General features: G+C 39.6%; 1 protein-coding gene across 2 annotated transcripts; it reads left to right on the top strand.

The window, feature by feature from the left end:
• The first annotated feature begins 523 nt into the window (after positions 1-523).
• zfyve26 (zinc finger, FYVE domain containing 26) lies at positions 524-26,891 on the top strand. Of its 2 annotated transcripts, none has more exons than XM_079634222.1 (41): positions 524-649; positions 1,130-1,409; positions 1,680-1,755; positions 1,870-1,950; positions 4,080-4,569; positions 6,145-6,269; positions 7,022-7,186; positions 7,798-7,886; positions 8,802-8,935; positions 9,018-9,179; positions 9,540-10,124; positions 10,459-10,629; positions 10,728-10,879; positions 11,283-11,526; positions 11,696-11,959; positions 12,039-12,158; positions 12,304-12,474; positions 12,654-12,890; positions 12,985-13,090; positions 13,178-14,019; positions 14,783-14,979; positions 15,302-15,406; positions 16,254-16,376; positions 17,136-17,309; positions 17,392-17,641; positions 17,777-17,869; positions 18,866-19,035; positions 19,172-19,305; positions 20,255-20,283; positions 20,426-20,559; positions 20,669-20,889; positions 21,521-21,668; positions 21,908-22,117; positions 22,212-22,427; positions 23,036-23,233; positions 23,323-23,519; positions 23,682-23,841; positions 25,037-25,096; positions 25,186-25,368; positions 25,502-25,552; positions 25,640-26,891. In XM_079634222.1, the coding sequence occupies exons 2-41, from the start codon at positions 1,219-1,221 to the stop codon at positions 25,841-25,843; spliced, it is 7,662 nt and encodes a 2,553-aa protein (XP_079490348.1). In that variant the 5' UTR covers positions 524-649; positions 1,130-1,218; the 3' UTR covers positions 25,844-26,891. The 2 variants fall into 2 exon arrangements, with proteins under 2 accessions (XP_079490348.1, XP_079490347.1); XM_079634221.1 differs by having other exon boundaries at positions 20,423-20,559.

Genomic DNA, 26,891 nt, shown 5'->3' with positions numbered 1-26,891 from the left:
TACATAAGATTTCAGGTCACAACAACTATACACCAGAATATAAACAAAAGTAAAAAGTGAGAGATGACTTTTGGGAGCCATTGGGATTCAAATATTAAAACAAAGGCATCCTAAATTGTCTTCCGCCAGAGGTCGCTATAGCGCATCAGAAAAGTGAATCCTCCTTTTGAGTCGCAAATCTGTCAAATCGTTTGTACAGAATAATGTGTAATAATTTAAATCTCTACTGGAATTTAAATGGAAATCAACTACATGAATAGCTATAAAAGGGTTTTTAAAATTCCTTATCACCAACGACTGTGATTGGCCCATCCTTCCAACGCTTATAAAAGTATCAGGTGACTACATCAGAAATACACAGAAACGACTTTATACTGGTAATAGTTATATCTGAATAATGCCACTTCTAATGTCACCAAAAAGGAGAATTATTATTTAATTAGAACTCCAGCCCGCTGTAATACATGTGATGCAAGTTCATCTACCCTCCATATTTCATTTCTATTGTTTTGACCCTTGAACTGACAGCTCCTGGATCAGCTGATTGAGTCACATGACTCGGCTCGCTCATGGCCACACACAGCTGTTGATGGGAAGCGCATTTGAACGCGCTGATCTTTAGGGAGATAAAGAAGGACAAACCCGAATCGTAAGTGCCAATTTAACGAAATACTTATTTTTGTACACCAGCGTAAAACGATGCACAGAATTTTGATAGAGTAGTCGATTCCTTCCCCCTTTCCTAAACTATTAGGTCGGCACTGGGCAGTGTCTGTTGTTTTGTTGTCAGTATTTCACTTTTAACAGCTGATATACATAAATTAAAGTTTAAATCACACTGATCGCAATGTAAACACAATTATGGAAGTCGTCAAGATGCTTAATTTACATGTCTTCTGTAACTTTAGAAACATGTTCTGCTCTTCTCACATGAATCACTTAAGTCAATACAATTTTGTTGATTTTGAAATGTTATTGAATAAGTTACATGAATATTTCAATATCAGTGTAGCAGCAAACGGAAACGTCTTATCAAAAAAGTGTGAATGTATTTTGCTTTTGATTTTTATCTCAGTTATGATGGTTACAAAACCGGTGATGATTTTCTTTCATTTTCCATCCCCTCCAGTCTTAGATGTCGAATACTTCATAACACACCCGAGTCCAGTAATCTTTCCGTGGACCTTAACAGACTGCTGAACTATCGGACTGTCCATCATGCATCCGTTTGGCCGTGAAGAAGAGACCTCCAGGCGGGAGCTGTTCGGTTTCTTCACGCGGTGTTTGCGGCGCGGAGAGTGGGAGCTCGCGGCAGCTTGCGTGTGTCAGCTCGGCGACGAGCGCGGAGATGATCCCCAAAGCCCGCAGGACATCGTTAAAGCCATCGTTACTCACCCATATCTTCTTAGGTCAGTGAAACCCTAACAGACATAAACAGGAATGCTTATTCAAGTCAAAATAAACCACATGAGCCTATGTCGAAAACAATGTAAACAAATACATTTTCCTCCTCCTTGGGATGTTGCTTACAGTAGAGTATGGTATTTTGGCGGAAACTGTGGTTGCACTGGTAAATCAATGTTTATAACTAGTAGCCTACTCAACCTCATTATTGAGAGAGAGAAGCTAAAGTTTATAGATTTTAAGAGACACATCTGTTATTTTTCTGTTATACACAGGTGGGAAACAGTGGGCAGCCCTCACAGATTGGCCTGGTATTGGCTTCAAGTCCTGGAGAAACGGACTAAAATAAAGGTGTGTATTTTCTGCTGGATATAATTTTCCCATTGATGCTTCAAGCTGGAAGCACTCATCACTATTATCAGTACTTCATTTTCCTAATTCAGAGTATGGGTACTTTCTCTGCAGGTGGGTGGGTCTGTGAAGAGAGAACTGGAGTTCTTGTTGCTCTTAGAGGAACTTGAAGATGTCCCACAGTCTGTACTTAAGGTAGGACAATCTCCAACTACTGTATGTTGCTTTCACAGCCCTGACACTGTTGTAACAACTTTATGGCTTTATATTGACAAAGCACAGATTATTTCCTTTGAACTCGTATAAGGTGTTCTACTCTATCAGTTGCTGTTGTGCATGTGTGCACAGTTGAGCAAGACATGTAGTAATGCTTTCTTTTTGCTCTCTTTCCATTCCAACAAATATTGAATACCCTTCCCATGTTAAAGAGTTATAATCCTTGACCCAAACCAGCCAAATTTGAGATAAATCATATTTAATTGGATAATAAATAAAGTTTTGTGAGACAATAATCTGCTAATTTCATTTTCATTGCAAAATTCCCAAATTGCAAATGAAACCACATACAAATTCTTATTTTTGGCTAAAATTCTAAAGGTTGCATTTGCCAAAATTTCTTGGCTGTTGTAAATAGTGTTGTTATGTATGAAGCACAGCTCACAGAGAAGTCTCGTTCTGGTTCAAACCAGGCAGCTTTCTATTGGTCAGCGGTCCAAGTCTGCATATCCAACTTGAACCCGTTACAAAATCTTTCAGAAATTTCAGGCTGTGTGAAATCCTAAATAAATAAATAAACGACATACGTGAGTGACTACAACACCTTAAAGCAAAATTGCATTTATACTTGGTAAAGAAGGAAATCCCTGAATGCACTGCAATAAGTTTATTGAGAAAAAAATCCATTATAGTGCTTATATTTCAATCAATATTAAAAGTTTAAATAAATGTGCTACAGTTTGTTTTTGTGATTATTAGTTTCAAGTCATTGCTTAGTAACCAAGCATCTTAGCTAATGCTCATCTAAGATTGTCATTAGCTAATTGAATTCCATAATTAAGCATTTTTTTAAATTAAGTTGCAAATTATGGGCAATTTTTCAAAAACGTGTATCTTCTCTGATAGTCTATAGACATCATAGATCTTTTATACACTACTGTTAAACAATAATTTCTCTGTTGAGATGAGTATGGTTTTTAAAACCACCAAAATGGACAATTTATGAATGTTGCAGTGTTTTTTTTATTAAATAAATTATTTAATTGTGCACATAATTTTTTTATGTGTGAAAATGCAAAGATGATGTGTGCACCGGCACGAGGGCTGGCCAATAAGGCTGTTCAATCCACTTTTTTCCTACGCCCCATGAAGCTTTGCGTAAATTATCGGAGTAACTTCCTTTAAACTGTAAACAAAAAGCAATAATAAGCATATTAAAAAATTGGGTACAAAATTGGGAGGTGACATTACTTTCTCACCCTTCAACCATCGAACATTAAAAGGAAAATTAAAATTGTAAAAGCATTAACAATTACTACAACAGACCATGAATAACCTCAAAAGCTCACAGCAATATCACGGATGTGTTGAATATCACTGTAGTAATAAATCACTGTATTATGTAACATAGGCTACGTTGTCGTAATCAAAAATGTTAATTAACTGGAACATTGAGTGATAATAATTCAAAGTGATTTTCGTCATTGTGACAGAGGCAGTATATCTTGTCCTTTTTCATACTGTTACTGCGGAATAGAAAAGAGAAAAAAAGAAAATGATCAGGAGGAAAAGAATGCAGCGACTGAAAAGAGCTCTTGCCATAGATATTCTTGTTATACTGTCACATTAAAATGTAACAAGCGTTACGTTATTCTCATGAGATCTGGAAATAGAACACGAAGGACATTTTACAGCTCATTCAGTCAAATTGGTGGATAAGGATTATTTGTAGCACAACCTTATGATTTGAATTGATTAGTTTCAGCCTTTTTTAAGGTGGAACTTCCCCAAACCGGAAGTGCCTCCCATAATCTAAAACGCAGTAGGCTCTTTAGGAAAAAGGTGGATGGGCAGTTTATTTTAATCCCTCCCCTCTAGAAACCTGTCAATCACATACACTCAGCATTTAGCAAATGGCAATGATCCAACAATCCAATACATTTCCAACGACTAAATCAACTGTCGCTCTACATTTTTTTTCTTGTATGAGAAACAGTTTCACTCAGTTATACGTCACAATAGGGTAGAAAAAACATTCACAATTTTCATTTCATTTAACTTCCAAAATAGTTCATTTTGTTCTTCCAATTGTCCTATATCTTCCATAGGAGCTGCATGAAGCCTTCCTGTACTCTGAGGAAGTAAAGGGAAAGATTCCAGGTGATTCTACTCCTCCACTGAGTGCTGCTGTTCTATCCTGCTTCCGTTCTCTTTTAACCCGCCAGCAGCCGCGGCTCTGCCACTCTCTCATCAGCTTCCTTCAGCACGCGGACCACTCCAGAGACCATGCCTTACAGGACGTCTTCATCCAGCACCTCACCGTGAGAGTGAACGTGCCTGTGGAGGAGAGGAACGAGAAATGGGTGGAGCAGGTGTGTGCAGTGCTGGCCTTAGCACCATGGGGGTCCGATAGGTCAGGTGCTGAGCTAGAGACCCTGTGGAAGGGATTGTGGTCGGCTAGAGAAGGGCTCATGACGGAGGAGAGGATTCTGGGATGTCTGCTGAGGCCACAGGGCCAAGCTCTGTTGACTGCATACAGCTCCACAGCGCTCAGATTGCTCAAAGAGAAACTGCTGGGAGAGGCTCCACACACACAGGGTGAGTCAGATAAGTTTACTGTAGTCATGCAAACAACCAGGTAAAGAATTTTTTTTTAGCCTTAATAATGTAATTTTCTTCTTCTTCTATGAATTATGTAGCCAAATCTTGACGCTGTAACACTAGTAACAGATTTTTCTGTTTTGTTAATGATCAACAGCCGATTTTCCACCGTCGAGCAGAACTGTTCTAAGAACATTAAGGAACAGTTCCACTTATATTTCCACTTGAGCCTGGTACGACACGGCACGATTACAAACCGTTCTCGGCCCGGAATTCCCATGCTGGTAGAATGCAAGAGTGACGTCGCGACTCAGGATTGGTCACTTGTCTGTTGTCTGACAACTGGTTTCTCGGTAGCTGGTGCGCTTAAGTGTGCTATTTGAGCAACATAAATACAAATTAATAATACAATTAAAATAAATATATGAACATCCTCCATAATGGTCGCTATTTGCATCCTATATCGTCTGTAAACTCTTGCATTACCAAGGCAACGACTGACGCATTAAAGATGCTGCTGGGCTGGATCGGCACGGAATTAACTGGTTAAGCAAAGAGAATGGTTTGGCCTGACGGTGGAAAAGCAGCTAATTTGTTGAATGGATAAAAAAGCATTTGGAGACCTACGCCACACCTGAAAATGTTATAAGTAGGCAGGCAGACACATTCCCGTTTACACCTGGTGTTTTAATCCTTCTCTTTTGTCCACTTTCGACCACTTCTGTCCTGATTTTTTTCAAGGGGAGGGTCAATGGGTGGGTAAATGTATGGGTGTTTTTCAGATCTTTTGATTTAATGGACAAAATAAGCTTGAGCAATTTACGCAAAGGAGACGACGGAAAAACATACGGAGAGCAGCTGCTTTCGTTTCTGCTCTGATAGCCACAAGACCATGCTGAATGTTGTGAGTGCGTGTTAGAAATCAGGAATGGTGAGAGAACATTGTGTTTTAGAAAGTTTTTCATCTTCAAACCAAACTTGGATCTTCAGTCGACAAAGTTCAAATTCCGTCTGGCTAGCGCGTTTCCCATAATGTTTATGCATTAGGTCCGTAGACAGAGAGTAGGCGATATTTTGTAGATGTTCGAACACATTCGACCACATGAGCGTCTACACTACGAAAGCAGTCCGGTTGAATGCGTTTTCGAAGTGGATGAAAGTGGATCTGATCTACCAAAATGCTTAATCTTTTATACCAGGTGTAAAAGGGTGTTAATTTAAGTATTTATTTCTTTAAAAAAACATACTGACACTCTTTTGAAAAGCATTGTATCGGCAACCAAAAGCTAGCTCAAATATAATGTGAAGTATTAAAAGGTAAATCTGAACCACCAAAAATACTGGTATTGGTTTCAACATGCGTGTCATGTTTTAAGGAAGTGAAGGAAACGGACTGTTCGTGGTGTTTGCCACCTCCTTTACTGTTGACTTCACACTTCTGCTCATGTGGTCCTAGTTCCCTCCTAAACATGTTCTCAGTTGTCACACCATTTGCATGTGATTTGTTTGTTGATCAGACAATTTTTTTGTGTTCTTTATGCATGTCTGAAACTCATCTCTATTCCCTTCTAGTTGACTTGCCTGATCTGGAAAGGGTCATGCTTGGCCTGTGCTGTCATGGTGACAAGCGTTTGGTGTGGAAAGCCATTTACTTTGAGTGTTTGAGCAGTGGAAAACACTTTCTAGAGCAGGTCTTGGTAGGTGTACACAATCAGGCAAACAGTAGCCTGCAAATAATTGTGTATATCATTAAAATGTTATGTCATTCTTTTTCTGCACTAGCTATGTTTCCATCCACCTGTTTTTATATGCATTTTGGTATATCGCACTTATGCGATATCACTTATTAAACTTATGCGCTCAACTGAGTGGGATACATTTTATCCGATAAGAAGAAGAAATCACATAAACTACGATGGAAACACATTTACCGAATAAATTCCTCTATGCACATTTAAAAAAACTTGACATTTTGGGACGGCATAACTGGACTAACCAGCAGACCGATCTTGTTGCACTGCATCTGAAATGCCTTAGCAATGTCTGTCGTCAAAGTGTTACATTGACTGCATTGACTTACTCAGAAAGCCAGATAACATGGCCGTTTATTGCGTTTCATCTGCGCGCTCTGTGGAGTAATATTATAGGCCTATATTCTATAATGTGGCTTCTGTATCAACTTTTTTTTAATCGCCAGTTTATCTGGAAGTGACGATTTGTTCTCTTCGACTCACTGGATGGAAACAGTGCTTTATTTGCAAATATACAAAAAAAATTCATAAGCTTAATTCGCAACTTTGGATGGAAACACAGCAACTGTCTTAAAGTTAGTCAACGAGAGTTAAGTTTCTTTCCTTTAAAAAAACATGTATAAAAGTGTATGGATGAAAGCAACTCAAAGTTTCCTTCAGTGGTATAATTGCAACGATCCGTCCTCTGTTGTTTGCAGCTTACTGGTTTAGATCTCATAAAAAGGGAGGAATTCTCCAAACTGGAAACACTGTTGCAGACTGAGTTTCAGCCTTTGTCCCGTCTCCTGTTGTTGCTGGGCTGGATGCATTGTCAAAGCCTGGATTCTGCCAAGAACCTTCTTAGAGTCCTGCATCACCAACAGGTTAGTAGCCAGATATTTGACTGTCTGGTCCATTCTGCTGCTTATTCTGTCCAAGAACAACTCACTAAGACAGATATTTCATTGATATGTACTGTGTGAGTTGATAGGACAATAATAGACTGGTGTGGCAAAAATAGTTGCACAGAAATGTTTGCCTCTGACAAGCTACACAGTAACTAAAAAAATCATTCATATCAGCAACCCTGTATCTTGATGACACAACATTGTAAAAAATAAATAAAATAAAAAGCCTTAAGATGGCAAAGTCAGCTAGATTTAGTCAGTTTTTGTTTAAAATAACCTTTTAAAGGCTTTCAATTCCTGAAAATTGTTATATAATAATCCTAAAGTTACAAGAACATATACTTCAAAAATCCCCTCAGGCTAAGGTGTGATCATGACATGCACTTCTAAAATATGCCATGTTCGCACATCCAACACCTCGTGATTGTGAGCATTTAGTTTGTCTCCATTTCAAAGCTGTGGCCTGGAGATATATGATTTTTTTTTCTTGTATATCTTTATTTATGTGTCATATGTGAATCACACATTAGTTTATGTAAATGTGTATGTAAATTAATGAATAAGCCTTTATTTCTTTCTCTCTGTAGCCCCAGACCACTGATTCAGTATTGTGTGAGTTAGCCTGCACTCTGTCCTCTCAACTTGCTGTACTGGAATGGTGCGATCAGAACAATCCGTGAGTTAAAACACTGTTTGTACATTTTCACATAAAAATAATTTCCCACTTATAGATTAATAGCTATTTGTTTAAAAGTTTGGGGTCGGTAAGATTTTTTAAATGTTTTAAAAGAAGTCTCTTATGCTCACCAAGGTTAAATTTATTTGATCAAAAATACAGTAAAAACAGCAATATTGTGAAATATTATTACAATTTAAAATAACTGTTTTCTATTTTAATATAAATAATGTTTTATTTTTTTCCTGTGATGGCAAAGCTGAATTTTCAGCAGCCATTATTACTCTAGCCTTCAGTGTCACATGATCCTTCAGGAATCATTCTAATATCCTGATATGATTGCATTTCTTGTTGTTATCAATGTTGAAAACATAAAAAAAAAAAATATGGATAGAATGTTCAAAAGAGCATTTATTTGAAATAGAAATCTTTTGTAGTATTTTCATTTTATATTAGTTCACCCAAAAATGAAATTTCACCCTTATGTTGTTCCAACCCCGTAAGACTTTCGTTCATCTTTGGAACACAAATTAAGATATTTTTGATGAAATCTGAGAGCTGGCTCACTCCTTCATAGGCTTCTAGGTAATTGCATCTGCCGGCCCAGAAAAGTTAGTAAAGACATCGTTAAAATAGTCCAAGTGTCTACAGTGGCTCAACCTTAAGTTTATCAAGCGACGAGAATACTATTTGTGCGCAACAATGAATGGCTTACCTTTCACACTTTCCCATCATATGATCGTGAGCGTCATCTTCTCAGTTCTCGCGCATGCGTTGTGGCGCTCTCGTCAATTCTTGTGGCGCTCTCTTTGGATCAATTTAATGCTTTGCGGAATAAAAAAACCTTACTGACCCCAAACTTTTGAATGGTGGAGTATGTTCTTTTTTTGTTCACTGGTATGCCTACTTACACAGAGGGATATCCCATGAATCCTTGCTGAGTCACTTGCACATGCTGGACAATCACTCTGCCCTGTATGTGCTGCACTGCCTGACACCCCTTGCCAAGTACGAGGAGCACAAGGTGCTTGAACTACTGCAAAGAACAGGTATAAGAATCATGCTCACAGGGGGTTCATTTAAATTCACACATATCTGCTGAACATTAAAAAAAAAAAATCTCATTTGTAGGAGATCCTTCATTAGTGGACTCACCCAACTACTCTGTCCAGCGAAACATCACTCTGTTTCAAGGCTTCTGTGCCATGAAGTACGCCTTGTACGCCATCTGTGGGAACGCACACATGCACACCGGCTGCCTGGACTGTAAGCAGGGGGAGGAGTCAGCTGAAGGTGACCGCTGCTTTTTTCCTCTAGGAAAACTAAAACAATGTCTGTTCCCAAACATAAGCAGCTTGTGATAATATACACCAGGGATAGGCAACTCTGGTCCTGGAGGGCCAGTGTCCTGCAGAGTTTAGCTTCAGCCCTGATAACAACTCACCTGCCTGTATCTATCTAGTAATCCTGAAAACATTGATTGCCTTGTTCAGGTGTTTAATTTGGGTTGGAGCTAAACTCTGCAGGACAGTGGCCCTCCAAGACCAAAGTCGCCTATCCCCAAAAAAATTCTCTGTTTATTTATTATAAGAAAATGGACAAACAAAATGTGTTTCATCCTTGCTTTTCCCTTTCATTCCTTACTCTTCCCAGGATGCTCTGATTTGTTACAGCACTACCTATCCGAATGTCAGCTGTACCTAGAAGCTGTTCCGGCATTATTCCGTTTGGAGCTCTTGGAGAACATTTTCTCCCTCCTCTTCCTGTCTGACACTGACTTCAGCCCACAAGCAGATCAGGCGAGCACCGGCCCAGAAGCCCAACCAGACACAGAGAGAATAAAATCAGACAGTACCAAAGGTGTGAGTATGGCTGAGAGCATCTTAAAAGTAGAAAATGTTGAAAAGATGGAGGGATTGAAGGAAGAGGTCCAGGATGGAGAGTCTGATCAGATAAACCCTGGACTGGGCCACCTGACATCAGGGTGTCGGGGGTTTCTGGTGGATTTGAGTGTGATGGAGCGGATTCTACGGCTGGTGAGGGAGGGCTTGGAGGGTGTGTGCGGGGTCGGGCAGGAGGACGGCAGGGCGCTTGCGGCCGATGTGGAGTTGGCAGAGAGTCTGGGATGTTCTGTTACTGCGGAAACATTCAGCGCCCGGTTACAGAGATTGTCTAAATACACAGCAGAGGCCCAATGGAGACTGCAGATTGTTACTAGTAACCATGGCAATGGGAATGGTGAGCAATATTATGTAGGATTTTAATATTCATACTGCGTGTTTTTTTTTTAAATCAAAAGTGACGTGAAAATATGAAAGTGAAATATTTATTTTTAAAATAAATGCTGATCTTTTAAACTTTTGAAGAATCATGAAAACATGTATAATGGTTAATGTATCACAGTATTAAGCTGCACAAGTGTTTTCAACATTGATGATGTTTCTTGAGCAGCAAATCAGCATATTAGAATGATTTTTGATTTCTTTATCAAAAACGTATTTTGTATTACTAACTTTTAGTAATTACTAACTTTTGTCTTTGTATTTATGTCTGTGTGTGTTTGTGTTTATAGATGGCTTGTACCTCCCATCTCCACTCCCCAGTCCGGCACTTCCTCTGAAACGCGAGGGTAGCGGCAGCAGCAGTTCAGGCGCACGGAGGAGGCGAAAAAACCACCGACATCGCTCTGAACGTCCCGTCTCATCCGAACGACAAAATGGGGAGGTCAGCACCAGCACCTCAGGTCAGTACACACACACACACACACACACACACACAAAAGCTTCCTTCCCACATCATGGCTAAATGCTAATGTTGATAATTGGTCATGCTGGCTTGCAGACGGTGGTGTGTGTGTTGGAGCCGCTTGCCGTGGAAGTGAAGTGTGTCCGTGTGGTGGACCTCACAGCTGGCTGGTTCCTGCGATGCTCTCCCCTCCGGAGTCTCTCCTCATCGCATGCATACGCAGAGGCAACAACATAGAGGCCCAACAGGTGAGATATGATGTCAGAGATGAGGGTGAGATTTTTGAGAGGTCTGTAAAGAAGCAAAACCTTAAAATTATTGGTGATCCAAGTCATATTCTTTATACGGAGTATGAGCTGATGCCCTCGGGCAGGAGATATAGGCTACCGACCTGTAAGTTGAATAGGTATAAATTCTCTCAATTTAATTATTGAACAATAAGTAATTATTGGTGTGTGTGGGTGAGTTTAGATGATGTGGAATTTGTTGGCGATTGAGTAATGTTTATGTCTATTGACATAGTAAATATGTTCAATTTTTTTTTTTAGCACAAGCTTATTCGGTTTGGCCCTGCTCATTAGTCAGTGTTAGTTCAGATCCATGTTTTTGGGCTTTTTTAAATGCCGTGTGTATCTTATGTTTGTTTATTAGGTGATTGCGATGTATGGTTTGGAGAACTCTGAGTGTGCAGGTGAACTGGTCTTTATGGACCGGTACCGGGAGGTTCTTAATGAGCTGGCTCAGGTGGAACAGAAGATAGAGAGCCAGTCACTTTCTTCATCGTCCTCGTCTTCAGAGGGTATAAGCACAGTGGTTGTTGCTCCAGTGGGCAGGACCAGAATGGGCAGCAGCAGCAGATTCACACTTAAGACTATTGGGAGCGCAGCAGCTGCAGGTATTACACACACACACACATTTATGAATCTAAAGAGAAAATTCCACAGACTTCTATTTTGCTATAACGCTATCATTTCTTAAGGCTAAACCCTTAAAAGAATAAAGTGGGCCATGTTATTGTGAATTAAGGATGTCTGTAGACCTCCTTACTATTTTTCTTTCCTCAGGCATGGCTTTTTATTCCATTTCTGATGTGGGTGATCGTTTACTTAGTACCCCGAGCCGGCCGATTCCCTGTCTAGAGGACAGCTACTGGCTCTCCCAGTGCTTTATAGACTCCCCTGACCTCGTACGACCCCTGGTGGAAGAGTTGAGCCCTGCAGCTATGGCGGCCTTTGACCTCGCCTGCTGTCAGTGCCAACTGTGGAAAACATCACGGCAGCTGCTTGAGACTGCAGAGAGAAGACTCAACATCTTTCTGGAGGCCAGAGGTGAGATTACATCAATCAGCTTTATTTGGGCCATCCTTATTGCTGAGCCCCGACTTATTTACTTTACTTCTTACTGCAGGTGTACGAGTTGATGCAAAGGTTCCTCATGCCAACGGTATTAGAGGCTTCCCTTCAGTATTGCAACAAATCAGCAAAGTCCTTAACAGAACCTCCGTCAGCAAAGGCACAAGTAAAACAGGTCGGAAGTATTCACACTCATGCGCACATACAGGTGAAACTAGAAAAATTAGAATATTGTGCGAATAATTTTTCGAGTTTCACCTGTACATATTTTTAGTTATACCTTATATAACATCTTTATTTTAACGTATTACTCTCTCTAGATTGTAATGGAGAGGAGAATGCTGTTTACTGCCCCTTTGGCTGTAGTGCCCAGGAAGTGCTGCTGTCTTGTCATTTAACATTAACGGAAGAGAGTATCGCCTCCCGTCTAAACCTGAATCAGCGTTTAGAGGTCACACTTCAAACCCTGACCTCTGCTACCAACACCTCAGGTACTAGCAAAGTGAGCTAGCCATTGTTTTTGTGTTTGTTTCAGCATGCCCTGAAGCTTCATGGCATACGGAAAACTCTCCTCAATGTTTTTCAGTAAATGGGAGAGACCCTTTCATTTTTTTGTTTCTATGGTGTGTCCCGTGTGAATTAAATTTTGTCATCTTTTGTTCCTATGTAGTAGACGCTCTGGCGGGGAGCTCTCTCCTGACAGCGCTGGCCGAACAGGCTGGTCTCAAGCAGTCTGAACTGGATTCCCACCCGGTACGAACTGCTATGAAACAACTCCTGCAATATCTGGACCAGCTCTGTCCGTTTGAGCCTGACAGCGGCCCTGGCAGACCAGATTACATACGCAACTTCCTTGATTACGTCAACGTGTTGGCTTCAGTACTGGTGCGCAGTTTATGGTCAGAGGGTAAGACCAAAGATTCTAATGAACATAAATATTCAAATGTAATGTCTATAAAGTATTAAGAGCTCTGAGTCTGATATTTGTGATCTGATCTCAGATCAATCCATGGAGGTGAAATTGGGAAATCCTCTTTTACTATTGCTTCAGTCGCCTACCCAGCTCCTCTCTCTCCTTCTGTTTGAGAGACAGGTGTCACCTGACAGGTAAGGAAGGATCTGTCTTTTCTGAAAGTGCCGGACTTTACAAATGTACAAATATTTATCATCAGTCATATTCTTTTCTCTTTGCAGGGTTCTTTCTCTTTTGCAGCAGGAGCAGTTGCGTTTGAGTGTGCAACAGGTTATAGTTCAGCGCTGCTGTGAAACTCTCCCTCTCTGGGATTCTAGTGCTATGAACTTTTCTCAGGGACAACCGAGGACCGTAGGGTTCAACGGTGGGGCGTTCTGCCCGGCCAGCATTGCCTCAATTTTCCAGCAGCACGCTCAGGAGTGCGCCCCTTCCCTTGACCTCTCTGACCTTGCCACGTCCTCTGACCCTAGCTCTGAGTCTGAGGTCTCACTGGAGGACACATCTGCTACATCCACAATCCTCTCCACCTCTCCGCCCTCACCATCTTCATGTCCTCCTTCTTTTCTCCTCACTCCATCTGCGCTGTCTTTTCTGAAGTCCCGTTCCCCCCTTGTTGCCGCGCTGGCCTGCCTCAGCGCCAGTCGGGGTGGCGTGATCCGGGCAACTTCCTCTGGCTGGTCAGGCTTGCCTTCATATTTTCGCGGATCTGGGCGTAAAGAAGCAGTTTTGGACGGAGACCAGATCTCAAGAGAAGGGGAAGCCCTGCTTCAAGACTTCCCTATCCTGAGAATGTACCTCCGGTCCATGGCTGAGCCAGTTCTGGGGGTCTCGTTGGAAGCAGAAGAGGGTCTTGGGCTGGCTCTCTGTGGGAAGCCCGTGGTGGGAATGCTGTTTTCTGGCCTGCAGGGCAATGTAGCGCAAGCAATGGCTGCTGAAGCATTCCACCAATCCTTAAATGTTGGCGATCTGAACAGAGCCCTAGAGCTCCTAGAGCTTTATGCACAACCCTGCAGCCAGGAGGGGGCCCTCCGGGACAAACTACTGGCATGCACTGCTCTGCAAGGTAAGACTGTACCTGCAACCGAATCTGGGATTAATTGTGACAAAATACCTCAGATACCTTTATGTAAAATTTCAAGGCAAAAAATGCCTAGTCTTGTCTGTTCAATATCTTTTAGGTGGGTGTTGTTAAAGTTGCAATAAAACTGAAGTAGGGACATCATTTCATCCATATTGTGATGTAGATGGATTATCAAAAAAGAAAATCTATAGAGCGAGGACTTGGTTCTATGCACTGGTTGTTGATTGGATGTTGAGACTTTTAACTAGGGTTTAACTAGACTAAATGATAGAAGTCCTGCATACTGTACATTACCAGAGAGAAGTCTTTTTTTCAGTTTTGACATTTTGATTAAATACTAAGAGTTGTAAAAAAGAAGAGAAACATTTGTACAGATGAATTTTTCACAATAAAAATGCTTTTAGAAAATATACTTTACATTTGCACCAAATAAAAAGTGTCTTTTTTGATTGGGGAAAAATAGAAAATTGTCAAACTTGAAACAGTGATTACGCCTTGATTATGATATCTCGTGCATTATTTGCAACATCTTTTATTTTGTAGGTAATTGTTCAGATTGAGAATTCATTTAAATCAGATGATTCAATTATGCTGTGTTAAAAATATTCCTTGAAGGTACAAAATGCCCCTGAAAATATATTTCTGGTGGGCATTGTCCCATAAATAATACAAAAAAATGTTCAGACAGTCTTTGACAAGACCATAAAAGAGGAAGTTTAACAGGTAAATATGTCTTTTTGTAAAGAAAGCAGCAGTGTGGAGCAGTTGTTTCGTGTAAGGGACTGGGAGCTGCGTGGACGTGTGGTTCTGCAGGGTTTGGACCGATGGCCTTTACAACACTGCTTAGAGTTGCTGCAATTCTGTCTCAGTGACCAGAACACCCAGGATCCTCTCCGAGAGCAGCTTCAGCAGAGGAAACAGGAGCTGGACATGTACCAGCGGGTCAGTCTGACACAGCAATTCTCTACTGAAACCTTATTTACTCTTGTAGCAAAAGGAATTCTCTGTTTTGCAGTTTGTATTTTAGGTGTTAATAGGTTGCCATAACTAAAGAAAATCTTTGACACTTGGATGTGCATAAACATGTCAGCATGTCAACAAGAAAAAACTGTTATACCATGTCATCTTCTGTCTGTGTTTATAAGCTCCAGACATAAACTTAAATCTTAAACTTAAACTCAGATTGCAATCAGTGCAAGTTCATGCACACAACTGTAATGGCCATATTTTAAAAGTTGGCTGATGACATTGTTTTGTTGTTTAGATGCTGAGTTTGGAGCTACCGTTGCCGTGTGAGACGTGGCAGGAGTTGAGGGAGAAGTCTACAAAGAATCCTGAATCTGTCTTCAGTTTAATGCTGGAGGCCAGGGTGAGATTATAGAACCATTAAAATAAAACAAAACACTCTTTGATTTGGGCATCACTCAGAGCTACGACTGAGATGTCTGGTTGCATCTAAATTATGTTTACATTGTAGTATATTGACTCGACTGTACCAGCAATACGTGGACATTAGTTAGCTTTTTCCACAGTTTTGTGTTTCTGGCTTCCAGATTGGTGCTTGTAGAGTAAACTTATTTCCAATAACATCAAAGATATCCAATAAGTTTGGGTATCTTTGTTCGAATTAAATAATTTGAAATGTTTGAACTGCTGTGGTACTGAAAATCCCACAACTGTGATGAAGACCCAGTACTATTCACTTTTTGAGTTGGCTTCAGGCCATCACAAATGCTAGTTTGTTTAATTCTAAATGGTGGCACTAATATTAAGTAATTTATGTCATTCTATGTGTGTTTTTGGTGCGACTGCATTATTGTACTCTGTGTGAAAACTTTTCGAATCTGGTTAATGAATTCAACAAGGGAGCATAAAAGAGGTTATGAAATTTGATATGTAGCATTGGTGACCCTGCTGTATGTCTGCAGCTGTTTACATAAGACCAAAATGCTTTCTTGAGTATAAAACAGAGGAGGTTAGAGTGAATTTGGCTAACAATCATGTCATTTTGTGTGAAATGGAGGGGATTATGGATTTCAGTAACCACAGTGTCCCTGCTGTATATCTGCAGCTCTTTAGATCAAATCAAAAGTGTTATTTGGACAGACCCAGACGTGCAGACCCAGAGCGGAACTAACTTGTACCCTGTGCAGTGACATAATTTCCGATTCTAGTCAAAAAGGCCTATAATATGAGTGATCAATTTGTGTTCTCAGGAGTTTGAGTTGTGTGGCCAGTGGGTGCTGCTGTATTCAGTTTCTGATCAGTCTCGAATGCAGCTACAGACCGAACACCTGCTATTCCTCCTAGAACAGAATTACACAGAAGATGCTTTTCAGGTTTGTATACTTTATGATTTCTCTTGGCTTCAGTTTTTGTATGAATACACTATATCTGTATTAAGTTGAAAAACTTAGTTAAAACTGTTTTTACTCGGTCAGTAACTTGACCAAATTGGACCCAAATTGGGCCTTCCATATGATCCACATGAAAGCATATTCTGAACACTACCATTCAAAAAATGTTAATGTTTTTTTTTAAAAGCAGTCTTTTATGCACACCAAGGCTGCATTTATTTGATCAAAAATACAGTAAAACATGAATATATTATTACTGTAATAGTTTTCTTTTTTAATATATTTTTAAAATGTCCTTTTTTCATGTGACGGTAAAGCTGAATTTACAGTGTTACATGATTTGGTCCTCAAGAAACATTTCTTATTATCAATGTTTAACCAGTTTCATCATGCTGCTTAATACTTTTGTTGAAACTGATGCATTTTTTTCAGGATTCTTTGACGAATAGAAAGTCCAAAAGAACAGCATCTATTTGAAATGGAATTTTTTTGTTACATAATGTCTTTACTGTCACTTTAGATCAATTTAATGCATCCTTGCTGAATAAAAATATAACTTTCTTTTAAAAAAAAAATCTTACTGACAAACTTTTGAGCGGTAGTGTATATTCCATATGAATAGATATGAAATTGTCTATAAAGTTGAATATTTTGCAGCTAAATGCAATTTGATGTGATTTGCTTTGTAAAGCTTTATCCAAACAAAATAGATTGTGAAAAAAAGACTCTCTCTGTACCCAGCTTTTGGAAGCACTTTCTGATTCGATGGGTTTGGAAGTTAGTGAGCGAGCCCTCGATCGAAGACCTGGATTGGCTGCCTGTCATTTCCTGTCAGATTACCTCACCCTACACTTCCAGAGTCAGATGACCCTTGCTCGGAGACGCCACATCCATGCCCTGCACCTTGGCTCAAAGGTAACAATGTTTGACCTAATCAAATAACAGTTATTCAGTTACCAAGAAATACTCCCGACACAATAATACGTACCTGTCACAGGTTCTACTGACTCTGCCGCAAGCATCTCGTCAGGATTATTTTTCCCTGCTGTCTGATCCGCTTCTCATGCTGGAGCAGCTACTGATGAATCTGAAGGTAGACTGGGCCACCATTGCCATCACCACTCTACGGAGCCTTCTGCCGGCTCAGGACGCTGGCATCACAAACCAACACATTGACACCCTACTGGCAGATTATGCCAGGAAGGCTCTTGATTTTCCTTATGCTCCCAGAGAGTGGTCGCGTTCTGGTGAGTTGGAGGAATGAATGCTAGCCTTTAAACAAACATTTATGTCCATTCTTTGTGTGATTTGAGATCATTATATGAAGCATTGCACCTCTGTTTTCACTCATCTATTTCTCTCCCTCTCTTCTTCTGTCTCAGACTCTGTCATTAGTCTGCAGGATGCATTTCTGCAGTGTCCAGCCCAGGAGAGCTGCCCATCTTCTCCAAGCCACACCCCTCCTCCATCAACAGGTATAAGCCACACCTCTTTCATTGACCACACCTTTTCTTTCTCAGCCACACCCCATTTAGCATGGAACAGCACTGGGGGGGTGGGCATCTAGCTTTTAATTACTGATAATAGTAAAATAGTTCAGTATGTGGCATTAAAGGCTGGAATACATACACACCATTTGAAATTGGGACAGATTTTAGGCACCATTTTAGACTGGGCATCATGCACTTAACAACTGAGCATCGCACTAACAAACTTTCAAGTCATTCCTAAGTGCTGGAAAACACTACATGATTTTTGCCCCAATTTACAATCTGGAGAAGTCGATGCTAACTGTCCATTGAATGCGCACTTCAAAATCTCTGGGGAATTAGTAGTTCATCTAAGTAATAATTTTTGCCTACTTTTTTATCCGAATACTTCATATTCTGATATACTTCTCTATTGGTGTACTGTTTTTTTTGTTTTTTTTTGCATACTATATAGTAGGAAAGTATTATGTTTCGGATGCAGCTTCTGTTCTAAAATCTGTTCTAAAATCGGCTCACAATATCAAACGCATTTGATATCCTTTGACTGGATGGAATCTGGAATCTTTTGCTGTACACACAAGAAGATATTTTGAAGAATGTCTGTAATTAACAGTTAATGTACCCCATTGACTTCCATAGTAGACTTCCATAGTAGGGAAGAAAATACTATGGAAGTCAATGGGGTACATCAACTATTTGGTCAACATTCTTTAAAATATCTTATTTTGTGTTCAGCAGAAGAAAGAAATTCATACAGGTTTGAAACAACTTGAGGGTGAGTAAGTGATGACAGAATTTACATTTTGAAGTGAACTATTCCTTTAAGGGGCCGTTCAGACAGAAAGCACATTTATAAGAATACTTGCTCCATAAAGAGTCTTGCTAATTACAGACTCAGTACACTGGATATGCTTATTGTTATCATTATTCTATGACCCCATAGTTTAGTTTTGAAGTCATGTTTACACATTTATTTTTCAGGCAGCACACCCATGCACACACCCTCCAGTGAGAGACGTCCCAGTGAGAAGAGGATCCGGCAGCTGGCCACACCTTTCACCCCTCCGGAGAAAACACCTGACCGCAAGGACTGGATCCCAGACCACAAACAGCACATCTGTATGGTCTGCCAGAGGGAGAGATTCACCATGGTGAGAGAGACTGAGTGTGAGATGGGTTGTGAATAAGCTTATGTGATAGGATTAGGTCCTGCTGTGATTTCCTGTTCTGTTAGTTAGGCATCTCTATAAGAATTTGAGTCTTAACGTAAACCTTATCCTGTGTCAGTTTAACAGACGGCACCACTGCAGACGCTGTGGCAGGCTGGTGTGTCATTCCTGCTCCAGCAGGAAGATGGCTTTAGACGGCTCTGAAGAGCCAGTCAGAGTCTGTGACCAATGCTACAACTTCTTCCACACGGAGTAAGACAAATGCACACATACCTATAGCACATTTCAGAAGTGCACAAGGGCTACAGAACGTGTAGATGTTAATAGGGTTGGCAACTGAAAACCGATTCTTCAAGAGCAGTGCGATTCCCAATTGCATGACCCTAATGAGCTGATTCTTTTTAGTGAATCAAACACACATTTTACTATTTATTTAAATCAGTGTAGTTACTGACTGGTTGTTCATATGACAATGTGTATTTAACAATGTTTATTCCAATTATAGGATTCCATTTACCTTTTAAAAAGACTAAAAATTCATTATAAAGTCAGTGTAAACAAGAATTGTTTTAAATGTATTATCTAAATGAGCTCATCATTTGACAAGTTACATTTCTATTTTTTTTTTACATTACAAGATTTTTGGTTACACTTTATTTTGATGGTCCACTTTAGACACACTACCAGCTATAAGTAACTTTGCAGCTGCATGCCAACTATCTCATTAGAGTATTAGTAGACTGTTAGGCTAGGTTTATGTGTTAGGGTTTGAGTTAGTAGAATACGTTGACATGTTGGTGCAAAGTTACTTATAGACAGTAGTGTCTGTTGTGGGACCATCAAAATAGTGATTGCAGATATTAACCAGTCAGTCTACTAATACTCTAATGAGAGTTAATTGACATGTAGTTTCAAAGTTGCTTATAGTTAGAAGAATGTTTAAAGTTAAAAGTGACAGTACATTTCTGTTCTTTTTCTGCTCTTTTGTTTTGCACCAAATCAGCAAATTCGAATTTCTAGAGGATCACGAAGACAAGAATAAATTATATTTTAAAATACCGGTATATTAAAATAAAAGATTACAGTTTTACTGTATTTTTGATCAAGTAAATGCAACCATGGTGAGCTGAGCATAAGAGATTTCTTTCAAAAACATAAAAAAATTCTTACTGACCACTCTCTTATGTTGTGTTTATTGCAGCTCAGATGAGGAGCTTGATCAGGGGGAAGGTAAAGTTGTCACACACACACACACACACACACACACACAAATAATGCGTTTTACTTATATTTCTTCTGTTAGAATGGCCAAACGTTGGTGCCTTTATACAGATGATGACTACAAGATTATAAACTAAACTTTTCTCAGTAGCTGGCAGCCCTGCATCCATTGACGGAGTCCTGAATGGGGTTCTCAGTCTGCCTGAGGTTCCACGAAAGCAGTATCGCCTGAGTCCAAACCCAGCAGAGAACCAGCAGCTGAAGAGCGAGTTCTACTATGAACAGGTGTGAACTCGCACTGGAGCTGAACAATTGGTTGTTTAAGGAATGATAGTAAAATAAATCTTTGCGTTTCATTTACATTTCTTAACAATGGACACTTTGTGTGTTGAAGGCACCCAGCGCATCCCTGTGTGTCGCTATACTGACGCTACACGGTGATCACGCAGCCTGCGGGGAGCAGCTTATTGGCCACTGCCGCTTACTCTCTCGCAAACTGACCAATCCTGAGGTGGATGCGCGTCTGCTGACAGATGTGATGCGGCAGCTGCTGTTTAGTGCCAAACTGATGTTTGTAAACGCAGGATGCACCCAAGAGCCGGCACTCTGCGACAGGTAAGACACACACACCTTTACTTGTGTAATCCGAATGTAATATCCGTTTAATTTTAAAAGCATAAACTGTAATATTGAGGCAGAATCAAATTGATAAAAAGTCTCTTTTGCTCAACCAGGCTGCGTTTATTTGATCAAAAATACAGTAAAAATTGTGAAAAATATTTAAAATAACTGTTTTCTATTTTAATATATTTTTATTTATTCCTGTGATTGCAAAGCTGGATTTTTCAGCAGCATTTTGTCCAGCCTTCAGTGTCACATGATCCTTCAGAAATAATTCTAATGTTCTGATTTGGTGCTCAAGAAACATTACTTATACATTTATTATTATTATCAATGTTGAAAACATGCATTTAAAATGCTTTTTAAGTTTTTTATGGAAACGATAATACTTTTTTCTTTATGATTCTTTAATGAATGGGAAGTTGAAATGAACAGCATTTATTTTAAAGGGAAATCATTTTACAAAACCTTATAAATGTCTTAATATACTCTCATTTTAGATCCGTTTAATGCATCCTTATTTTGTATGAATTTAGTTTTTACTTTTACTGACTTCAAACTTTGGAATGGTTATGTATCTTTATTTCACTTGTCTTTTAATTCATTCTTCTCTCTTTATTCATAGCTACATCAGTAAGGTGGATGTGTTGAAGATCCTGGTCAGTGCAAACTACAAATACATTCCATCTCTGGACGATATTCAGGAAACGGCTGCAGTGACGCGCCTGCGCAACCAGCTTCTAGAGGCCGAGCACTACCAACTGGCCGTGGAGGTGAGACTATTCACTCAAAATTCAAAGTAATAGTTCAATCAATGATAAACTCACACTCATGATGTCTTTGCCTCCGTGGAACACAAAAGCAGATTTTTTTTTATGCCTGTCTTTTCCAACAAGTGAAAGTGAATGGAGTTTAAATGGCACAAAATAAATAGCCATTTTTAATCTAGTCGCGTGTCTTGATTTTGGGTTCGGCTGCGTTTCTGCAATCTGTTTTTGTTTATGATTCTCAGGTGTCGACCAAGAGTGGACTGGACCCGAACGGGGTTTGGCAGGCGTGGGGTATGGCGTCTTTGAAGGCTGGAAATCTGAGCGGGGCCAGAGAGAAGTTTGCCCGCTGTCTCAAACCACCAGTAGATCGGAACCAGCTCAACAATGGAGTGAGACTTCTGCAGGAGATCGTTCAGCACCTGGAGTCCACAGTCAAACCTACTCTAATCACGGTAATGCTACACCCAGACCCTTAAGACTGGGCGGGCATCTTGACTTTCCTTACAGGATGTTTCTAAACGCATTTTGTGTTTTTGTTTGGTGTAGACGGTGGATGAGGACATCTTGGCTTCTTTGCGCGAGCTGGAAGAGGCTCTCTCTGATTCTGCTCCTCTAGATGGTGCAGAGAGCGGAGTTAAGCGGTCTGGATACTATCAGGAGTGTCTGTTTTACCTGCTCACCTACGGCACACACCTGAGCCTCATCAGCTTTTACCTGCGCCACGACTGCCTGAGAGATGCACTAACCCACGTACATAACAAGGTTCTGCAAAGTAACAGAGCACTTTACACAATTGTACATTTATTATTAGTATGATTTTTTTTTTTATTTTATTCAGCAAGGATGCATTCTTTTGAAAACATTGTACAATAAAGACATTTATTATTTCAAATAAATACAGATTTGAAAATTCTCTATTCATCAAATAATCCAGAAAAAATAAATGCATCACAGTTTCCACAGAATTATAAATATAAAAACTGTTTTCAACATTGATAATAATAAGAACTGTTTTTTTTTAGCACCAAATCAGACCATTTAAAATGATTTCTAAAGGATCATGTGACTAAAGACTGTAGTAATGATGCTGGAAATTCAGCTTTGACATCACAGGAATGAATTACATTTTTAAGTTTATTAAAATAGAAAAGTTATTTTTTTTATTGTAATAATATTACTGTTTTACTGTATTTTTGATGAAGTAAATGCAGCCTTAGTGTGCATAAGAAACTTCTTTTAATTTTTTTTTTTTTAATGTTTCCAAACAAACCAGATCCTTTTTACAGGTACTAAATATGACAGAGAAACATGTACGTTTATGTTTCTAAAGTTACTCTCTCTCTCTCGGTTGTCTCTGTCTGTGTTTCTAGAAGTGTACAGAGGATGTGTTTCTGGAGGGCATCTTTCAGCCCTGTCTTGAACGTGGGCGGTTGGGGACTTTGCAGGGTCTGTTAGAAACTCTGGACCCCACACTGGAGACCTGGGGCTGTTACCTTCTTTCAGCCTGTCAGTCACTGCAGCGCCGGGGACACTACCACTCTCTGTACCAACTCCAACAGTTCATGATGGTACAAACACGCACACATTATCTCTCTCTCTCTCTGTAAGGTCTGCATCAGCATGCTGTTATTAAATTTCTCCTTCTGTCTCTTCGTAGGATCACGTTCGTGCTGCTATGACGTGCATCCGCTTCTTTTCTCACGGTGCTCAGTCCTACCTGCAGCTGGGAGAACAGCAGCGCTGGCTGATCCGAGCCAAAGAGCACCTGAGAACTTACCTACAGGAACAACAGAGCCGGAGGAAGTCACACAGCTCCTCTTTCAGGAAGAAAATGAGCTCCACTGATGTCTCAAGGTAATAAAAGGGGGGACATTTTAAACACAGTACTATACTATACACAGTAATATAATTAAATATGATTTATTTTCATTATGTATAAGATAAATGTTATTAAAATATTATATAGTCAGATACTGAAATACAGTTCCTCATTATTTTGGCTGTGGCATGTTGCAGACACGTACACACAATCGAGCTGCAGTTGGAAGTGACACGCTTCTTACACCGCTGTGAAAGTTCACCATCCAAGACAGCTGTAGGCCCCGCCCCCACAGGGAACAGTGGCCCACCCACTCTGTTTGGAAACAGCCCCATGAAGGTGGACGTGGCCTGCAAGGTGAGCTTGGAAAACGTGCTCTTCTGTACACAGTTTAGTCTTTATTGTTACGTCCCCTTCCATATCTCTGTTTCTAATGGTGAAATTTCGGAAATATTTTAAAGGCAAGAAAGGTGCATTGTCTAATATCAATAGTGTAGCGATGTATGAATCCTGCTCACACAGAATTCTTTCTGCTTGTCAACACGCCGAATCCTTGTGACCAAATGGGAATTGTGAAATCTTTCACTCTCGTGAGAACTTCTCAATCGTGTGGATTCCTATTGAAATGACTGGATTTCACCCATGAAAATTCTCAGAACAGTAAATGTTCTGCGGTAAAGCACAGCTTAATTTAGTAGGTTGCATTTAAGAGAGCTCTTGACATCTTCATTTATAAGGTAGAATCATTCTGAGTGGAAAGAGGTATATGGTGAATATCTATTCAAATGAAAATAAGTGAAAAAGATTCAATAAGCTTATTAAAATAAATCAATATTTTTTGTTCTTTTCTGGTCTGTATTATGTGTGTATATTCTGTTTGTAAGTGTTTAACTGTAAGTATTTCCATGATGGATTCCACACATTTCAGTTTGGGATGATTGCTTGTTTTGAATTATGCAAGACTAAGAGTATGCGTAATGCATTTTGTAGGTAAAGAAAGAGATACTCTATGCATGTGGTAAACAGCATTGACTTTACAGAATGTTGAACTAGATGCAGTGTTATATACATTAACTGGAAAATTATCCTATTTCCTAACAAATAAAATGCACATAATGCTTAAAGAGCTGTATTTTATATTTGCATGATTTGATTATTTTTCATGCTGAGATATAATGTATCAGATAATCAGATTCCAAAAATGCTGATGTTTTTGCTGTTTACACGCATGTAACGATCCAGTCTGTGCCAAATAGCTTCACTACCTTTTAAAAGTTTGGGGTCAGTAAGATTATTATTGTTTATTATTTTCAGGAATCTTTGCTGAAAATAAAGTTCACAGCATTTATTTGAGTTTTTTTTTTTTTTACATTGTGAAAGTGAATAAAAGTATTAGTTTCCTTCAGGAAAAAAAAAACGTACTGACCCCAAACTTTTGAAGTGGTGTACATACAAAAGTCAAAACTGTTTGGCATAAATCTAACAGAGACTATAGATGAAATCTGATTGAAACAAACCACAGTATAATCAAATCTGGCTGCATTTTGCACAGGTGATGCTGGGAGGCAAGAACATTGAGGAAGGATTTGGCATCGCATATCGAGTAATACAGGTAAGCATTTATGACACCTCTGTTATGGTTTGAGTCCTTGTCTCATTCACATCTGACTCTGATTCTGATTTTTCCTTCACATGGTGCAGGACTTCCAGCTGGAGGCACTGGCAGTGTACATAAGGGTCGGCCAGCGCCTGGTCCGGCAGCGCCAGTACCCGTCTGTGCGGCAGCTGCTGAAGTGTGTAGGGGAGTCTGGAACGGCCTCTAAACACGACTGTGATGCCATTGTGCTCAGCTGTGTCTCTGTGGCTGATAAGAGTCCTGCAGATGTGAGTCCCCAACCTAATGATCTCTTTCTACTCATATTGTGTTGCTGCTTTGTATATATTTGCATATATCATTTTATAAAAATAAATAAATATGAAAGTATTGGCCTATATAATTATAATTTTTTTGGCTCAGGCTAAAGAACTCGAGACCCTGATTCTGGAGTGTAAGAGTTCAGAAAACAAGGTTAGGTTTCTCTTTTTCTCAGTCTTTATTTGTTTTCCTCTCGCACACTTCCTTACCTTTTTCTTTTCTTTTTCTCTCTCTCTGTAGATAAAGGCATATCTCCAGTGCAGTAAGCTGCGGGCAGCGTATCTCCAGGCTGTGAAGCTTGAGCTTGTAAAGGCGACTCCTTTAGTACAGGATGTGATGCGGGCCGCTGAAAGCTCAGGTGACTCTGTCATGCACAACATCTGCCGCCAATGGCTTTCGGAGCATCAGGAACAATCTTCACGGCAACGACACGCCAACAACTGATAACCACTACCAATCCCCATTGTGAACACCAAGTTATCCTGCTCTGCTTTGATTGGTTAGAGTGAAATAATAATGAAATGAATCACCACTGTGCCACTTTTGCTGGTCTCTATCAGAAAGAAAACTGTCCCAGGTTATCTTTCACAGAGCCAGAGATAACATTTTACAGAAAAACGACATTCACATCTGTGTACTTCAGTATTTGACTGGGCTTATTCTCCTACCTCAGGAAAAGTTTTTTTTTTTTTTTCATTAATGTCAAAAAGACTAATCACTGTGTCTAAATCTCATCCTGATGGAACAAGGTCATGTGGTTGTAAAATTACTCTGCATCTGCCATGAAATTCATTCTTATTTGAGTTCATGGCAAGTTTACAATGGTTTCTCTATAAATTGAGTCTAAATTCAGCCATAAAAAAACAAGGCTGTCTATTCTGGTCCTCACTGAGAGATTGCCCTCAGATGTGGTTGAACTACAAAAAACGTATTATTAAAAGGGAAGGTGTGATTCACAGGCATTATGATGAGTGAGCTTTGTGAACAAACATAAGCAGTATCTTAGATAATGCAAAACTCTAAACTAACAGTTACAATGGGAAAATAAGGGATTCTGGGTATAACATGGCAATTTGAAATATACTGTATCAGTAAAACATTGCTTACGTGTTTGTCTATAATACAAATTACCTTATAATTCACACCCTTAAATTATGTGCACTCTTTATGAATGTGTGTATATACTGTATGTTAATCAGATTAAACTGTCACTGACCCTCCTGTAATTTGTTTTATAATGTGGAATCTGTGAATGTGTATAAATGTTGTTGTGTAAAGTAAATGACTTTTTAGGGATATGTTACCCAAGTTTACCCAAAAGTTAAAATCTTGTCATCATTCACTTCACGTCATTCCAAACCTGTATGACCCGTTATTCTGCAAAACATTAAAGATGATATTTTGAAGAACACTAGTATCCAAAAAACACTGGAGAAAATTGACTTCAATTGTATGGACAAATAAAACACTAACATTTATCAAAATATTATCT

This window comes from Phoxinus phoxinus (assembly GCF_949152265.1).
Source record: "Phoxinus phoxinus genome assembly, chromosome: 14".
NCBI lineage: Eukaryota > Metazoa > Chordata > Actinopteri > Cypriniformes > Leuciscidae > Phoxinus > Phoxinus phoxinus.
The sequence above is the reverse complement of the archived record's forward strand: the minus strand, read 5'-3'. Positions and strand labels throughout refer to the sequence as shown.